The sequence below is a fragment of the Muntiacus reevesi genome, chromosome 15 (assembly GCF_963930625.1).
Source record: "Muntiacus reevesi chromosome 15, mMunRee1.1, whole genome shotgun sequence".
NCBI lineage: Eukaryota > Metazoa > Chordata > Mammalia > Artiodactyla > Cervidae > Muntiacus > Muntiacus reevesi.
Window position 1 is genome coordinate 20,731,537 of NC_089263.1, and position 18,016 is coordinate 20,749,552.

At 39.3% G+C, this 18,016-nt stretch overlaps 1 protein-coding gene and 1 non-coding gene across 4 annotated transcripts in view; one reads left to right on the forward strand and one right to left on the reverse strand.

The window, feature by feature from the left end:
• The window catches only part of SEC11A (SEC11 homolog A, signal peptidase complex subunit), a 35,205-nt gene extending 17,398 nt beyond the window's left edge, over nt 1–17,807 (reverse strand). Inside the window, exons 1-2 of one of the 3 annotated variants that reach the window (XM_065906224.1) lie at nt 17,443–17,807; nt 2,793–2,902 (exon numbers count right to left, since the gene is read on the reverse strand). In XM_065906224.1, coding sequence (XP_065762296.1) covers nt 2,793–2,902; nt 17,443–17,493 — 161 coding nt within the window. In that variant the 5' untranslated portion in view covers nt 17,494–17,807. Of the gene's footprint in view, nt 1–2,792; nt 2,903–14,897; nt 14,921–17,442 lie in introns of those variants that run through there. The other 2 variants (XM_065906225.1, XM_065906226.1) reach the window with 2 other exon arrangements.
• On the forward strand, nt 7,518–7,589 carry TRNAE-UUC (transfer RNA glutamic acid (anticodon UUC)). Its single transcript has one exon. It is a non-coding gene; the product is annotated as a tRNA-Glu (tRNA).
• Nucleotides 17,808–18,016: the final 209 nt, after the last annotated feature.

The window sequence follows — 18,016 nt, forward strand, 5'->3', positions numbered from 1 at the left end:
CATGCAGAGTTACCTCAATTATGTAAGAAATAATATACATGAAAAAGAGACTAAAATGTTAATAGTGATTATATCCCAGAACTCTAGGTGACTTAGTTTCATCTAGATTTTTTATGTTTTCAAAATTTCATATAATGAAGATATATTAAGTTTTTTTTATTTTTATTATAAAAGCATTTTTTTTAAAGGTCACTACAATAGCCCAAGCAGGAAATGAAGAGGGCCTGAAACAGAAAACAGCAGGGAGGACAGCGATTAAAGGGCAGAATAGAGGGAGGGAAAACAACAAATTTGATGGTCAGGTGGATTATGACAGAAGGGGGAACATGAATGACTCTTAAGTTTTTAACACTGGCAACTGAGCAGATGGTCGTGAGAGTCACAGAACTAGAAGGAAGAAGAACAGGTTTTTGAGAATGGGAGATGAATTTCACTTTTATTGGTGGAGCTTCAAGTGCCTGGTCAACATCTAGGTAGAGATGTTAGCGTAGTATGAAAACAAGAGTGTAGATTCAAGGGATAAAGTTGGATGAGGAAAAAAGAGATTTAAGAATCCAGATACACATGGCAATTCAAAACAGATAAAAGCATGTGGTAAAAAGGACTATTAAAGAAATAATTATTAAAGAAACTTTTTAAAAATTAAATAATTAGTAGACTTCTTACTATTTATTATCTGATCAAACTATACTTTTAAATATAATACATCATCAATCAATTTTGTAAGAGGTCATATATAATTTATATAAATTAAACTGGGGAATTCCCTGGAGGTCCATGGTTAGAACTCTTCTACTGTAGGGGGCCTAGGTTCAATCCTCCATCAGGGAATAAAGATTCCGAAGGCCATGCAGCATAACCATAAACATATTTTATATATAAATAAAAATAAAACTGACTTCAGTGTCACAAAGGGGGAAATGTTTTGAATGTTCCCTGAAACTTCAGTAAAGAAAATAAATAATAAGTATTTGTCTTTATTCCCAATAGTTTCACAAAAGTCTTAAAAGTGGATTTTCAGGTGGCCTGAGTCCTTGGAGGTACATTTGGATCTAGGCAAAAATTATATTCCTTGAAGTTTCATGAAATCAGGTAAGTTACTTTTTCTCTAATGACTACTCCCACCAGTCTTGACCAGATGCTCTCTTGACCTGGTCTCTTTTCATTTTTTTTCTTTATTCCACATTGACAATCAGAAAAGTTTAATATATGAATAACCTAGCTACCAAAAAACCTTATCCAAACATCCCTTTTAAATCCCAGCTGATATTTTCAGGACCACTAAAGTGTGGAGCAGGTGTTTAGTACAACCCCCTACTCACTCCATCATTTCCAGTTTAAAGGTAATTAGACTGTCCTTAAGCATCTCCACTGAATGGAACTCAATCTGAAATAATCCCAGAAGAATTTTCAAAAGAAGTCTCCCTGGGCCTTCTTTCTACAGCTTTTCCCCACAGTGACAATTAGTGTGGCTTCTCCTTCCATTAGTGTTTGAATACTCACTGAATTCAAACCTGTCCAGGAACTTAGGGCCACATAATTTTAGATCTGGAACATCTAGGCCTAGCCTTCATTTTATAGATGAGGAAGCTATGATTCAATCTGTAAGAGACTTGCCCAAGGTTGTAGGTTAGACAATGAAAGAGCTAAAGACCCAAGTCTCCATACTCCTAGAACAATACATTAAGTGCTTTCCCAGATAATAAAATCCATGTTTCACTGGATCTCTAAAATCACAATTGCATTTGATTAGTAATAAAGACAGATCGAGGGTGTGCGTATGAGTATCAGTAAGGGAGGAGGAAGATACTGGAGACCCAGTGCTTCCAACCACTTACTGATGGAAGTAAAGCCTAGTAAACAGTCAGAGTCAAATTCTTCTTGTTAAGACTAATGTACTATTATCTAGACTCTAGGTAATGCTAATGATTCAATTTATTTTATATTTATACTCTATTATCCCCAGAAAATACTTGAGACAGCTTACATAATTAAGCTTCAAATAAGACCAAATTATAATGATTCAATTAAATAACCAAGTGTTAATTCTCCAATAATGAGTTACTAAATTAAGTTTTTCAAATCATTAAGAATATGAGTACAAGGATAGGGAAGGAAAAATCAGTATGTTTGTCACTTTAAGAGATGGCACTAATATATTCAAAATTCCTGAAGTCTATTTAGAAGTGATATTTAAAGGTCAGCATGAAACATGGAAATAATTAGTGAGGCTTCTGTACTGACACTGAGAACATGTTGCAGAAGAATTCTTAATTTATGAAGATGATAGATGATCTTGTAAATTAACAACTAAGTATCAGCCCTGATTGGAGACAAAAATGGCAACCCACTCCAGTATTCTTGCCTGGAAAATCCCATGGACAGAGGAGCCTGGCAGGCTACAGTACATGGGGTCACAAAGAGTTGGACATGACTGAGCAACTAAACCACCATCAGCCCTGATAGACTAAAGTAAAAAAAAACAAGAAGACAGAAAGATTTAGGGAAAATAAACTAAACTGAAACACTTCCTTAACAGATGTGCCAAAAATAAAGCTCATATGGTAAACATTTCATGGAAAAGTCAGGAGCCCTTTGGGATCTGAATGGAAAGCGCCTGACAAAGTTGAGAATTTCTCACAACTGAGAAAGAAAAACAAATTTTCTTCCAGGTCCTCTTCTGGGAAACAGTAATGTCTAAAGGAATGATATATCCATTATTCAACATCTCAGTTTCTCTCCCAAGTAATGCCATGCAACTCTATACTTCGAAAAGAAAAATTAATTGTTACCTGAGCACCACTACAATCGGACTTTCACTTCCAGTTATGACCATTAACCCCTTCCAGATCATTAGTGCCGAGGAGACAATCATTCCAAAATTTAGGACTTGATAATAGAGCTGTAAGAACAAGAGAAGAAATCAGATCCATAGTTAGCCCGACTGAGGAAAGCAACCGAGAGTAGTATCAATTTTAAAGTTTCAAGTAGTACTATTAGGGCACCTGAAGTTGAGACTCCTTTAGAAATTTTGTTTATTTTTTTGACTGCACTGGGTCTTAGTTGTGGCATGTGTGATCTAGTTCCCTGACCAGGGATCGAACCCAGGTCCCCTACACTGGGAGCGCAGAGTCTTAGCCACTGAACCCCAGGGAAGTCCCAGAGACTGCCTTTCCAACTGTGCGTGTAATTACCCTATGAGCACATCCAGTACAGCCCTTCAAGCCACCCGAAGAATCCTGCTCCGCTCTGTTTGCTAAAACACGTTACATTCACATGATTAACATTGTTTTCAGAACTTCATATAAATTATTTCATTTGGGCTTCACAACCATTCAGCTTAAATTCCATCACATTCACGGCACATACCAGCCAACAGCAATGTACCTGTGCTTCGAAACTCCTCTAGGACTCACTTTTCTACAATAAATAGCCCTTGATAATTACAGGCTATTCAATGACATTTAACCTGAACCCTCATTTTATAGGTGAGGAAACTTAGTCTCAGAGAGAGGAAGTGACTTTGTCAAAGCCAAACCACTTGTTCCATATTATTTTTTGAAGAGACAAAAAATAGTCTTTTTATTCCAAAGACATTTAAGAAAGTAGAGTCAGAGAGGATAAGGATAGAAAAGCTAGCTTTTAAGAAGTGATTGTGGTCCGCTTGTGGATCGGCAGTCATGAATTCAGCTGCTGCTGCTGCTGCTAAGTTGCTTCAGTCGTGTCCAACTCTGTGCGACCCCATAGACGGCAGCCCACCAGGCTCCCCCGTCCCTGGGATTCTTCATGCAAGAACACTGGAGTGGGTTGCCATTTCCTTCTCCAATGCAAGAAAGTGAAGTCGCTCAGTCGTGTCCAACTCTTAGCAACCCCATGGACTGCAGCCCACCAGGCTCCCCCATCCCTGGGATTCTTCATGCAAGAACACTGGAGTGGGTTGCCATTTCCTTCTCCAATGCAAGAAAGTGAAGTCGCTCAGTCGTGTCCAACTCTTAGCAACCCCATGGACTGCAGCCCACCAGGCTCCTCCAATCATGGGATTTTCCAGGCAAGAGTACTGGAGTGGGGTGCCATTGCCTTCTCCGAAGGAATTCAGCTAGAGGTTCTATTTTCCAAACTTACCATGCTAAGAAAGTCACCCATATATACTACTGGTTAGGGCAAAAGATTATTAAGGGCCCCAATCCAGAGTCACTGAAGGAAGGGCTGTGGAACTTATAAAAACTACAAAACATAGTTTCATGATTTCTTATTTAAAACCTTTCGGGTTCAAAAAGGCTTCATAATTCAGAATTGGCCAGATTTTGAAAAGGTAATACCCGAACATACCATATAGTACATAACACTCTGAGCAGGCAATATCCTATAGTCAAGTCTATTAATATTTCTGCAACAAAACATAAAAAACACAGTGAAATAAATAAAGCTAAAAATAGCTACATGTCAGTCAGTTCAAATCTGTTTTGCTGAGGAAAAGCTTTCTGTTTTCAGAAGGGCACAGATGTAGCATTGTCAGAACAGGTGTGAGACAGCTAATAAAATAACTGGTTGGGGTTTTTTCCTTTTTTTTTTTGGCTGCACCCTGTAGCATGTGGGATCTTAGTTCCCCATCCAGGGATGGACCCTGTGCCCCCTGCCATGGAGGACAGATTCTTAACCACCAGGCTATCACAGAAGTCCCTAAAGTAGCTGTTCTTTAAAAGAAAAATGAAAGATTTAAAAAAATCTTGATTTTCTCTGTTCCTGCAAGAAGGTCACTATAATTACTCTTCTCTTTTTCCTCAGACATGTAATCCTATTTTCACTACACAATCATTGTTGTGACATGTATCCAATCATCAAGAGCAACCTCAACAGTAGAGAAAGAGGCCGAGTCTCTCACTATGTATAAATGTCCCTTAAAAGATGCAGGCCTGTACACTTCTAAGTCAGTGTGTGACTTGTCTGTCAAAACCTAGACAGAAGCACATATCTGCGAAAACAAATATTCTACCTGAGCAAAAGTTTGAAAGTACCGTGTTTTTCACTCTCTTCTCCCCTTTTTCATAAAGACAAAAATCTTTACTCAAAAGCCCCTGCTTTCTTCACCCCTGTATCTAAATGCTAATGAATGTACAGAATGAATGTAGAGAAAGAAGTATTTTGGGTATTGACAGAAATAAGGTGACAGCTACCTAACCTCATACCATTTGGCCAAAGCAAGCTATTAATAGGACATTGTGACATATGTAGAGTAACAATCACAGAACTGAATAGCCCCATTATTTTTTCTAAGAAATGACTGGAACATTACGTTCTTCAGTGTTCAAAGTTAAAGAATGTTATTAAAAACCAGTCAAAGCTCTATGTAATATCTCTTGGTAGCTATGGCATAAGGATTTATGTGTGCTATTTCTCTTTTGCACTTTTAGGAAGTAGTGTGTGGAGACTTCCCAAAAAAGTTCCATGACTAGAATAATCTACATAAGTTAAAATACACAGTAAGTAATAAATTACAAGAATTTGAGAAAAACCTACAACAGAAAATTCAGCAAAATAAAGCTGATAATAAGTTGTTGTGTTTTTTTCATTTATTTTTATTAGTTGGAGGCTAATTACTTTATAATATTGTAGTGGTTTTTGCCATACATTGACATGAATCAGCCATGGATTTACATGTGACCCCCATCCTGATCCCCTCTCCCACCTCCCTCCCCATCCCATCCCTGTGGGTCTTCCCAGTGATAGTAAGTTTAAATATTATAATTTAACAAGTTCTAATACGGAAGTTGGGGCTTCTATGGTGGCTCAATGGTAAAGAATCCGCCTGCCAATGCAGGATATGCAGGTCCAAGTCCTAGGTCATGAAGATCCCTTGGAGAAAGAAATAGCAACCCACGCCAGTATTCTTGCCTGGGAAATCTCATGGACAAAGGAGCCTAGTGGGTACAGTCCATGGGGTTGCAAAAGAGTCAGAAACAACTTAGTGACTAAACAACAACAAATTTGGAAGTTATATATACTTGCACTTATTAGTTATCAAACACACCATTTTATTTCCTGTTCTCGTAAGAGATACTTGAAGTTCAACAAAGAGTATTTCCATAGGAGTTCAGACTTCTAGTAATCTCAAATGAAGACAAACATGACCATGGAAGCAAAAATGTGTCTGAGAACTACAAAATAGCAGTTGGCTTAAGTCTTAAATTCCACTTATTTTGAGACCTCAAACTTAAGAGACTTCTTAATTCATAATCACAATTCCCCTGGTTTCTAATTCATAGAAGTAGCAATTAAAAACTAGAGTATTAGAAGCAGATACACTGAGAGCAACTACCAGTAAAATTTACGGCACTGAAAAACGGAAGCATATTCAGAACGGACACTTATTATGGTCCAATATATAAAGTCACTGATAGTCCCAATGAGGGTCTTAAATGATAACAACAACAAAAACTCTTGATTTGTCTAAACAGGCATAAGATGACTTTCATTTTAAAAAATCCATTAAATTTCTTTAAAATCTGACAAATGAAAACATATCCATGCAACACTTGTATAGTAGTTTCATTCATAATAGCCTCAAATTGGAAAACAAACAAACAAATGTCCACCAACAGGTGAATAAATAAATTACAACATTATTTCCAAATGATGGAAAACCACTCAGGAATAGAAATGAATAAACTATTGAAACACACAGCACAGATGAATCTCAAAAATACGCTATTTACTCTGTTTAATGTTATGGGGAGCCTGGATAGAAGGGGAGCTTAGGGGAAAATGGATACGTGTATATATACGGCTGAGTCCCTTTGCCATCCACTTGAAACTATCACGACATTGTTTGTTAACCAGCTATACCCCAATACAAAATAAAAAAGTTAAAAAAAAAAAAAAAAAGAAACATGTTATTCAGGTCAAGTTGGAGAAAAAGGGATCAAATTTACCTTCCTGCCTGAAATAATTAAAACGCTAGATAAAATATATGAACAAAGGTTTTCAGACACTGGACACCTGACGGTCCAGGCAGCATAGGACTGTGAAAGGAGAAACAAGGTTAGCCCTACAATTGCCCCAACTTACAGACTGGATGGTTTCCAGGCCACATGGCAAAATGGAAATGTAGCCAGAGCCTACAAGTCTCCTGACTTGATGACAAAGAACTGAGAGTCTGGGGAGACGAAGGCAGCTTTGATTGTAAGGCATTACAGAAATGAGAACTACACAAAGATCTATGCAGCCTCTATTCTCAAGTCTTCAGCTGAGTGATGATCAGCAAGGATTAGCACATGCATTTAGGGGGAAATGAATCATCTAAAGAATCATCTAAAAGGAGCAACAGAACAATTCTAAAAGCTCATATAGGGCAGGAATAATTTGTTTCCATTGGTCAGAGTGGAAATGTTCATAACACATTGGCTTTGGATGGCATACTCAAAAGTTACTGTTTAGTTGTGGTGAAAAATTAACCTTGGACTAAAGGCTGCTGTGGACTTGCCTAACAAAGCCTTTTTAAAAAGCCTTGAATTGGTAATTCCCTGGTGGTCCAGTGGTTAGGACTCAGCGCTTTCACTGCTGCCGCCCAGGTTCAACCCCTGGTTGGGGAACTAAGATCCCACAAGCTGTGTGGCTCAGTCAGAATTAAAAACAAATAAGATGGTAGGGGAAAGACTGAGCACATTAGAGACTTGGATGATAGAAAATATATCCAAGACCCAACTCAAATCTCTAGAGATTAAAAAGAAAACATCTGAAATGAAAACCACACAGGCTGGCTATGGCCATACCGCCTTGCATGTGCCGAATCTTGTCTGATAACCACACAAAATGGAATAACAGCAGATTAGACATCACAAAAGAAAAGTTTAGTGAAACTAAAGTCATAGTAATAAAAAACTATTTCAAGATGCAACTGGAGATTATCATACCAAGTGAAGTAACTCAGAAAGAGAAAGACAAATATCAAATTATATCACTTATATGTGGAATCTAAAATATGGCACAAATGAACCTATTTAAAACACAAACTGACTCACAGACATAAAGAACACACTCTCCCCCAAGAAGCAGGAGAGGGAGGGATGGACTGGAAGTTTGGGGCTTGGTAGATGCAAACCATTACATTCAGAATGGATAAACAACCAGATCCTAATGTATAGTACAGGGAACTATATTCAATATCTTGTGATAAAACATAATGGAAAAGAATAGAAGAAATGGACAAATTCACAGTTATAGTCCAAAATGTCAATATCCCCTCTGAATAACTGAAAATTAAAAAAAAAATCAATAAGCATAGAAAAGATTTGAACAACACTACCAACCAATTTGACTTAACTGATATTTATAGAACATTCTGTCCAACAAGAGCAGATACACATTCCTTTTAAGTACACACAGACCGTTCAGAAAGACAAACCATATTCAAGACCACAAAACAAATCTCAATAAATAGAAAGGAATTTGAATTATGCAAAGAGTATTCTCCAATCACAATGGCATGAAAATAGAAATCAGTAACAGAAAGATACCTGAAAAACTGCCCCAAATGTTTAGAAATCAAATAAGATACTTCTAAAATCACCCATGGTAGAAGAAATCCAAAGAGAATAAAAATACATTTCAAAATCTGAGGGATGCATTGAAAGTAGTATGTAGAGGGGATTTTATAACAGTAAATCCTATGTTAAGAAAAACAGAAAGGTCTCAAATTACAAGTTGTGTTTTGGTTTATATTCAGTTCAAAATATTTTGCAATTTCCCTGTGATTCTCCTTTGACCCATGAGTTATTTAGAAATGCACTGTTTAATTTTCAAATATTTGTAGATTTCCCAAATTAAGCTTCCAACTTAAAACACTAGGAAAACTCAAATGAAATCCAAAGTAACTCACAAAAAAGAAATACTAAAATTAGGAGTAGAAATAAGTGAAACAGAAGACAGAAAAACAGCAAAGAAAAACAAACCAATTTGACTCTGAAAAAGAAGACATATATATGTGTGGGTAACTGAATCTCTTTGCTATACACCTGCAACTATTACAACATTGTTAATTGACTACATTTCAATTTAAAAAAAAATAACAAAGTAAAAATGGTTAGGATAGAAAATTTTGTTAAGTGTATTTCACAATTTTACAAAATTATGTGAAATGAAAGCAACCAGCTACAAAAGGATTTTGTAGAATTTTACAGGATTCCATTTAAGTAAAATGTCTGCTTTGATTTACTAAAAGCCAATTGCTGATAAAAAATTAAATAAAATAATAAAATATCTAGTAAAGGTAAATCATAGAGATTCAAAGCAGATTAGTGGATGTCTGGGGCGGGGAGTGGAAATGGGCATTGACTAAAAGCACACAAAAGATCTTTTGGGATGATGAAACTACCCTAAAAATGGATTGTGGTGATAGGTGCACAACCCTATATAAATTTACTAAAACCCATGAACTATACACTTAAAACGGGTGAATTTTATGAATTATACTTCAATAAAGTGTTTTTTTTTTTTTTAAAGGCACAAATTCACAAAAGTAACAGAAGAAAACAAAGTAGGGAAGGCCAGGACTTCCCTGGAGGCCCAGCGGTTAACACAAGGGTTAACACAGTGCTTAACCACCTTCCATACAGGAGGTGTGGGTTCGATCCCTCTTCGGGGAGCTAAGATCCCACATGCCTTGTGGCCAAAAACTAAAACAGAATATTGCAAAAAATTCAATAAAGATTTTTAAATGGTCCACACCAAAAAAAATAAAAACAACAAAAAAACCCCCACAAAAGTACAAAAGTCTTGGAGTAAGGGAAGTTTTTTAAATTGACCTGAAATCCAGAAGCCATGAAGAAAAAAATGGTAAATTTGACTACCCAAAACAATATAAAAGAGCAAATAACCAAGAAAAAAAAACCCAATAACTATGCATGGCAAATTATACTGTAAGCTAAATCAAAACACAAATGACAAACTGGGAGAAAATATTTACTATATATATATATACAAAACAGAAGACTAATCGTCCTATAAAGAGATCCTACAAATCAATAACAACAATCCAAAAGGAAAATAAGCAAAGTGTTATGAACTGCTAGCTCATTGAAAATGAAATATAAACTCCAAAATCACATGAAAATATGCTCAACCAAACTCATAATGAGCAAAATACAAGTAAGCTGTCCTGATATACCACTTTTCATTTATTAGAATGGAAAAAATCTAAAAGTCTGAAAACACAATGCTGGCAAGACTATAGGAAAAAGTGACTTTCACTTTTTGTGGGGGGCGGAGGAGAACAATGTAAATATATTAACTATTTAAACTATTCATTAAAAACCAGGAGGAGGGAGTCCATGATCTTATTTTAACTACCTTGTTTTTCTGAGACACGTGGCACTTGATCATCTTTTTCTCACTCCCTGATCCCTCAGTTTCTGTGTCACCAACCTCAGACCCTGACCTCTTCTCTGACATCCCATTAAATACAAGTGTTCTAGGAGTCCAACCTTTGCCCTTTTCTCTTTCCACTCTGCAGTCTTATCTATTCATAGATTCAATTATCACATATCAGCATATATCACCCAAATCTCTTCTCCAAACCAGACCAATTCTATCCAATTGGTAAGTATATCCAGTTATTTACTGAAAATCACCTAGGTGTTACATAGACACTTTAAATTCAACACGTACAGAGCTGAACTCAATCCTTTTCCTCTACCTCCCTCTATATACTCTAGCTTAGTGATTAGTCCCACCATGCATGTAAGTCCTCTAAATTTTACCTTCCCAACCTCTCTTATATCCAACCCACTGGCTTTATTTCTATGACTACTGCCTTACTTCACATCTTACCTCCACTTACCCAGACTACTGAAGCAATCTGACAGTTCTATCTCTAGTACATCTTTCTAATTCATGCAACAATATATAATTATTGTTTGTAAAGTGAAAATAAAATTATTGAGCTGTCTGCTCAAAATCTTCTCTTACCACCTCTCAAAATCTTCTCTGACCACCTATAGGCTAAATTCTGAACCCCTAAGTACAGAGGGCCTTCCATGATCTGGCTTGGCTCTTGCTGTCCTCTCCTTTCTTCTTACTGAAGTGATTCTCTAGATTCAAACCATAATTTAACTTGTAATGCAGTATATCACAGTGTCAGTCAGCCTCTTTCCCTAGCCACTCATGTCTCTTAGCCAATGGTCAAATGGCTATAGCAGCCAAGATGAAGGTTAGCAATGTGGACTTTCACTCACCAGGACCAGCTTGGTTCTAGCCAATGATGAGTGCCTAGACTGCCAACTGCAAAGACCAACAATGCCACCATTCCTGACACTGGATTACTTCCATCATGGAAGGGGCAGTAATTTCTTCTTTCTAGAATAGACTCTGGATACAGAGGGCTTCCCTAGTAGCTCAGCAGTAAAGAATCTCTGCAGTGCAGGAGACCTAGGTCTGATCTCTGGGTCCGGAAGATCCGGAGGAAGAAAATGGCAACCCACTCCGGTATTCTTGCCTCGGAACTCCCATGGACAGAGGAGCATCATGGGCTACAGTTCATGGGGTCACAAAGAGTCGGACACAACTTAGCAATTAAACCACCACAGCCACAGATCTGTCTTCCTTGTCTTCAGTATTTCCATCAAAACCAGCACCCATGAACTTACAGAATGCCTTTATGACTCATCATGACATTCCATACAGCACTGCTTCTGATCAGAAAACTTATTTTACAGGTAATAAAGCATAACGGTCACATGGGCACACAGTCATGAATTTCACTGGTCTTATATGTCGGAGAAGGCAATGGCACCCCACTCCAGTACTCTTGCCTGGAAAATCCCAAGGATGGAGGAGCCTGGTAGGCTGCAGTCCATGGGGTCGCTTAGAGTTGGACAAGACTGAGTGACTTCACTTTCACTTTTCACTTTCATGCACTGGAGAAGGAAATGGCAACCCACTCCAGTATTCTTGCCTGGAGAATCCCAGGGACCGAGGAGCCTGGTGGGCTGCCGTCTATGAGGTCGCACAGAGTCGGACACGACTGAAGCGACTTAGCAGCAGCAGCATGTGTCCTCTATCATCTTAAGTGGCTGGCCTGAGAGAACAGTGGAAGAGTAGGCATTATAAATTTATTGTCTTTCGGCACCAAATCCATCCTTCTGTGTTACTAGGCTGAGCCCTGTAAACAAGGGCACCTTTTCCCACTGCCTCAAGGATGTACGTTTTTCTTAACAAAGGCACTGCAGGGCCGCTGCAAGATGACGGAGAGTGGGAAGGGCTTCTCTTCCCATGGAGTGTTTGTATTTCACCAGGTAGCCAGTAGATCTGAGTATAGGAGGTCTGCGAGAGCACACCTCAGAGACCATCACAGACTGGCTCCTGCCCACATACACTCACAAATTTCTCAGCCTCTCAGTAGGCCGCTTCTATGGACCAGTTCCAGTTCCTTGCTCTGGCAAATGTCACTACATGTCCCTGTGGCAGCCACACCCTCTCCAAAGAAGTCTGTTATCTCAGGTTATTGGAAGGGGCTTGGAGAGAGGTATTCTGCTAGTACTTTGTTGACTCCCTTAACCTAGAAGGCACAATTACTGGTTTCTGTACACACTATTTCTGAACCTTAAGAGTCCTCTTTTACCCATTTTAGTGGCTGAGCAACTTTTAACCAGTTGACAACTCTCTATATTTAATACCCTGCTAGTGATAAAGATTTTTCCCCATCCTAAACAAGACCAGATTAGCTTTCAATAATCAAAAAAAGTAATGGATCTGTCCTCGGTGTTGTATATACGTCCTATTTGCAGTACACTTGCTCATATTAGGTTCAAGTCTAAGAAGAATCTAGGCTTCTGTGTGCTTCACTAGAGGGCCAATTTATTAAAAAGAAAAAGTTACCAAAAATATCTGGAATTCAATCAGAAATCACTACAGTAGGCATTAAGAGTTAAGTGATCCTAAGAGATAGATATAAAAAGAAGGACTTCCCTGGTGGTCCGGTGGTTAAGACTCCGCCCTTCCGGTGCAGGAAGCAGGGGTTCAATTCCTCGTCAAAGATCCCACATGCTTCATGGGCACGGCCAAAATATTTTTTTAAAAAATAGAAAGACAACAAAAGAAAGGGTTGTGCCAAGTCTTAAAGTCTTCAGATTTTGGTAGAAAAACATACAGATAATCAAAATCCAAAGAAATGCCAAGTTCAATCAAGTAAAGGAAAAGACCTAAGGTGACAGACACTAAGAGGAAATTCTGTGACAGTCAGACTAGTCCATCAGGGCTCAAACACGGGTCCAGTCAGGCTGGCCAAAGTCCTCTGGTCATTAAGAATTCTCAGCAAAAAACAAAAACTTCTCAGCAAACAGAGAATTACACATAAAAGTAATAGAAAAATTATTTGGCATAACATACTTATTTAGCAAGTAAGCATCTTTTCACTCCAGGACTCTTATGTTAAAGACTCTGTGCATATTTGGAATCTTAAGTTTTTGTAACATTTAAAGAGAATCTGACCTATTAAAGAAGGTCAGGTTTGCAATTCTAATTCAAAATGTACAATCAATTGTTGTAGATTTATATTTTAATCAGAAAACTTACTATTTATATATTATATTCAAATGCTGAAACATGTGAGAGAATCTAAGCTTCAAATTTATAAAAATTACATAAGTATGAACTGATGTTTGTTGAATAATTAACCTTCTTAAAAAGGAAATTCTTTAAATTTATAAATCAAATTTAATACTTTTAAGATGTCTGTTTACAAATTAGCCTAAATATTTAAAGGCCCTTAAAAGTGATTCTTAAAATTTGCTAGACCTGGGAAGTCCCTGGAAGCCCAGTGGTCAGGGCCCTGTGATTTCACTGCCAAATGCCCAGGTTCAATACCTGGTCAGGGAACTAAGATCCCACAGGCCTCATGGTGTGCCAAAAAAAAAGTTGCTAGACTTTCAATAGGATAAGATTTGAAAACTGATTCTAAAAGATTTAAGAACTGAGTTTTTAAATTTTAGACTTTGTAAATTGAGGTGTTTTTTTTCCCAAATACAAGAATTCTAAATAGGCTTTTCTGCACACAAAGGCTATCTCAATGGGCATCAAGAAATTAACCTACAACCAGAGGAGTGATGGAACCAACTTGCTAAATTCTGAGGAATCTTGCAAGCTGATTGTTAAACACAGTTATAAAAATTAGTACAATCGGGTGGAGAGGGAAGTGGGAGGGGGGATCGGGATGGGGAATACATGTAACTCCATGGCTGATTCATGTCAATGTATGACAAAACCCACTGAAATGTTGTGAAGTAATTAGCCTCCAACTAATAAAAAAAAAAAAATTAGTACAATTACTTTAAAAACAAAGTTAACAAATAATCTAAATTCATCAGTTTCTTTTTTATTACATTTTACCATTATCTATGTTCTTGAGATTATTTTTAAAATTTTATTTGTAAGGTGGAAATTATAGTTGCAGCCTACTACATTTCTTCCTAATTCAACATTCAGTGATGTCATGTCAGGAGCTTGAAATCGGTCATGTTGGAAGTATTTACACCACAGAAATGGGCAAACTATAATCAGGGCTTTGTGGATTAAGGAAAGACTCAGAAAAGCTGTGCTCTGATATTACAGTAAAAGAGCCACAATGTAAAGAGGAGAAGACAAATAAAACAGTATATAACAGCTAAAAGGGCATTAGAGATCACCTAATAGTCTAGGGTGGTACACAAAGGCTCAAAAATAATACAAGGGGCGTTCTCAAGACAGTTAAGTACACAAAGTTTGAACAGAACTATGTTCATACACACAGTGAAATGAAATAGGCAGGAAAATTAAACCCCAGTTTACAAGAGAGAGAAAAAGCAGGCTGTAAAATGACTAGGACTTATTGCAAACACCATTCTAATGGGCTTGGGACTTTAACTTACAATAGGATCTACTGAAGTTTGAGGGTAGGACAGAAGACATTAATCTAGCAACAGCTTATTGGATGCCATGAAGGTAGTGAAACACTTTAATTCTGAAAATTGTGAAGCAGACAGAAAAAAAAATTACACACAGTAAACAATCACGGGGGCCTGGAGGGCTACAGTTCATAGGGCTAAAGAGAGTTGGACGTGACTGAAGCAATTTAGCACACACAAGTTAAAAATCAATTAAAACTCAAAGCTCAAAGAATACATACTCTGGTTCCACTTCTATAAAACACAAACCCATCAATACTGACAAAAAGCAAATCAGTGGTCTACAAGGGATCTCATGGGTGATAGAAATGTTCTGTATCGACTGTAATGTATGTATATAACTGTAGAAATTTATCAACTGATACATTTTTATTTTTGGCCTTGCCGGGTGGCTTCTGAAATCTTAGTTCTTGACCAGGGATGGATCCCAGGCCATCAGCAGTGAAAATCCCGAGTCCTAACCACTGGCCTGTCAGGGGATTCCCTCAACTGATGCACTTTAAATGGATGGAGTTTACTGTACTAAAGTATTCCTCTATTAAAAAATAATTACAACTGAAATTAATCAAACATTTGATGAAACTTCTAGTTTCCCTCTTTTCATCTAGTAAGCTCTCGGTCCAAATGCATGTGTGCATACTTAGTCACTTGAGTGGAGTTCAACTCTTTGCAACCCTATGGACTGTGTAGCCCATCAGGCTTCTCTACCCATGGGATTCTCCAAGCAAGAATACTGGAGTGGATAGGCATGCCCTCCTCCAGGGGATCTTCCCAACCCAGGAATCGGACCCTAGTCTCCTGTACTGCAGGCAGATTCTTTACCGCTGAGCCACCAGGGAAACCCCTCAGTACCTATAGTCAGTACCATCAATTTTTTCCTCAGATACTATGTGAAGGTAAAACCTCATTTCTAACTTTTCCTCACCCCCATCCCCATGCAATCCAATCCTTCCCATCCCCTCCTAACAATCTCTGGTAGGCTGCTCATTTTCTTTACCTGCACAATGGGCATAAAATGACCTACCTCACAGGTATATAATGCACTCCATATATAGCAAGAGGTCAAAATAGTTACTGTTCTGCCTTAGTCATTTTCTACATATTGATGCTCCTTGAAGACCAGTCTGTCTTATTTATCTTTGCATTTTTCTCACTGAACCTAGCACAGGGAACAATAGAGGCCCCAAATAAGAATTTCTCCAGAGAAATGTCTGTGGCACCTAGAAATTCAGATATGGATGAAAAAACACTAAACAGGTGAGAATTTTAAATGTTATAAAAACATAAAAGTCGTGCAATTTGAAAAGGAAAGATCAATTATAACTGAAGGAAGTAGGAAACATTTCTAAGAGATAGCTGAGGTCTGAGCTAGCTGAGGTCTGAAGAGGAGTAAGGGAAGGGTGCATATTTTCTTCCCTAAATGGTAATTATAAACTGCGAAATAGACGTCTAAGAGAAAAACCTTTAATAGTGACATCAGGATCCTTCTTAACAGCAAAATACTGTAAAAAAGGTCCGAGGCAAGCAAAACTAGGCTCTTCAGACACTACTGACCTCGAAGACAAAAAGAAGCAACTTTCCCCAATGACTAAATAATTACAGGGCTTCCCAGGTGTCTCAGTGATAAATAATCTGCCTGCCAATGCAGGAGACACGGGTTCCATCTCTGATCCGAGAAGATACCCTGGAGAAGGAAATGGCAACACACTCCAGTATTCTTGCCTGGGAAACCCCATGGACAGAGGTGACTGGCGGGCTACTGTCCATGGGGTCGCAAAAGAATCGGACACGATAGAAACAACTAAACAACAACAACAGGACTAAATAATTGCAACAGGACTATCCGGAATATGATCTCTAAGTTCAGGATGGAATAAGGTTTAAGGACAAAAATCAGGAAATGTAAGTTTCAAGATCCCTGTACCACTAATATTCTGAGGTACACCTTAACGCTAAAGTGGACTCGAGGGCAAGCAGAGTAACTGTTTCAACTCTGAACTCGAAGGTAGTTCCAGGAAGTCAGTACAGACCCAGACCGCTGGGGCCCAGCTGTACTAGAAGGGTTGCAACAGGCTCAAAGTAGAATGGCTTTTGTGGGGCCTATAACCGTCTCCCCGAGCATCCCAGAAGCCTGAGAAGCAGTGGACTGCTAAACCCAGTCGCCAGAATCCATCGGAAGTCACTGCGATTGAAGTTTGCCGCCCTACCCAGTCTAACACAATAAGCAGCCCCAACTCCCACTTAAAAAGAGCCCTAAGGTTTCCACTTGCTTCCCTGCCTCATTATGGGCAATGGAACGTGACGATCAGGCTTCCCGCTCCGCCCGGAGAAGGCCCAGTCTCAACTAAGGGCTAAAACAGCGAGTGGATAAAGCAATCTCTGGCCACAAACTCCACAAAGAGATGGAAGAGTGCAAGCGTCAGACCAGCTCAGGCCCTCATACTGGGGCCCAGAGGTCCGCGGGGCAACAGTGGAAGGTACAAAGGGAACGGTGGGCGGCCAAGCTCACCTGCCGCTTGTTCATCCGCCGCACATCGTCCAAAAAATCTAGCGACAGCATGGCGGGGCCGGCGAGGGGACACGGGAAGAAGAAAGGGCGCGATGTAACCGGCGGGAGGAACGGCTGGCGCACGGGCCAAGCGCACACTGGACAGGACTCCGCGGTGCCCGCGCTTCCGCTTCCGGGGTGGAACCGGCGCGGCTCCGCCCCCTCGCCGCGACAGGCGGACAAAGGGACTCCCGGCCGTCCTAGTCCAATCTCCTGGCCTGGCCTCGCTGAAGGAGGCTCTCGTACCTCCTGGAGCTTGTCTGCTGAGAGTCGACTGAAGCCCACTTCCCGCGTTCATCCTCCGGGCCCAAACTGAGGCGGCCGCTCAGGGTTAGGTAGGAGACCGCCCTGCAACCTCCGGAAGGCGGGACCTAGCGCACGCCTGGCCAATAGGGAACCGTGTCTCTGCGGGCAGAAACGGCCCCTGAGTGGCCCGCCTCGGTTCAAGCCGGGGCCGCGAGTCTGGGTGTGGCGCTGGATTTGTCCTGAGCTCCGGGAAACTGACCACTGAGGTATTTCCATAAGTGCTGTTGGG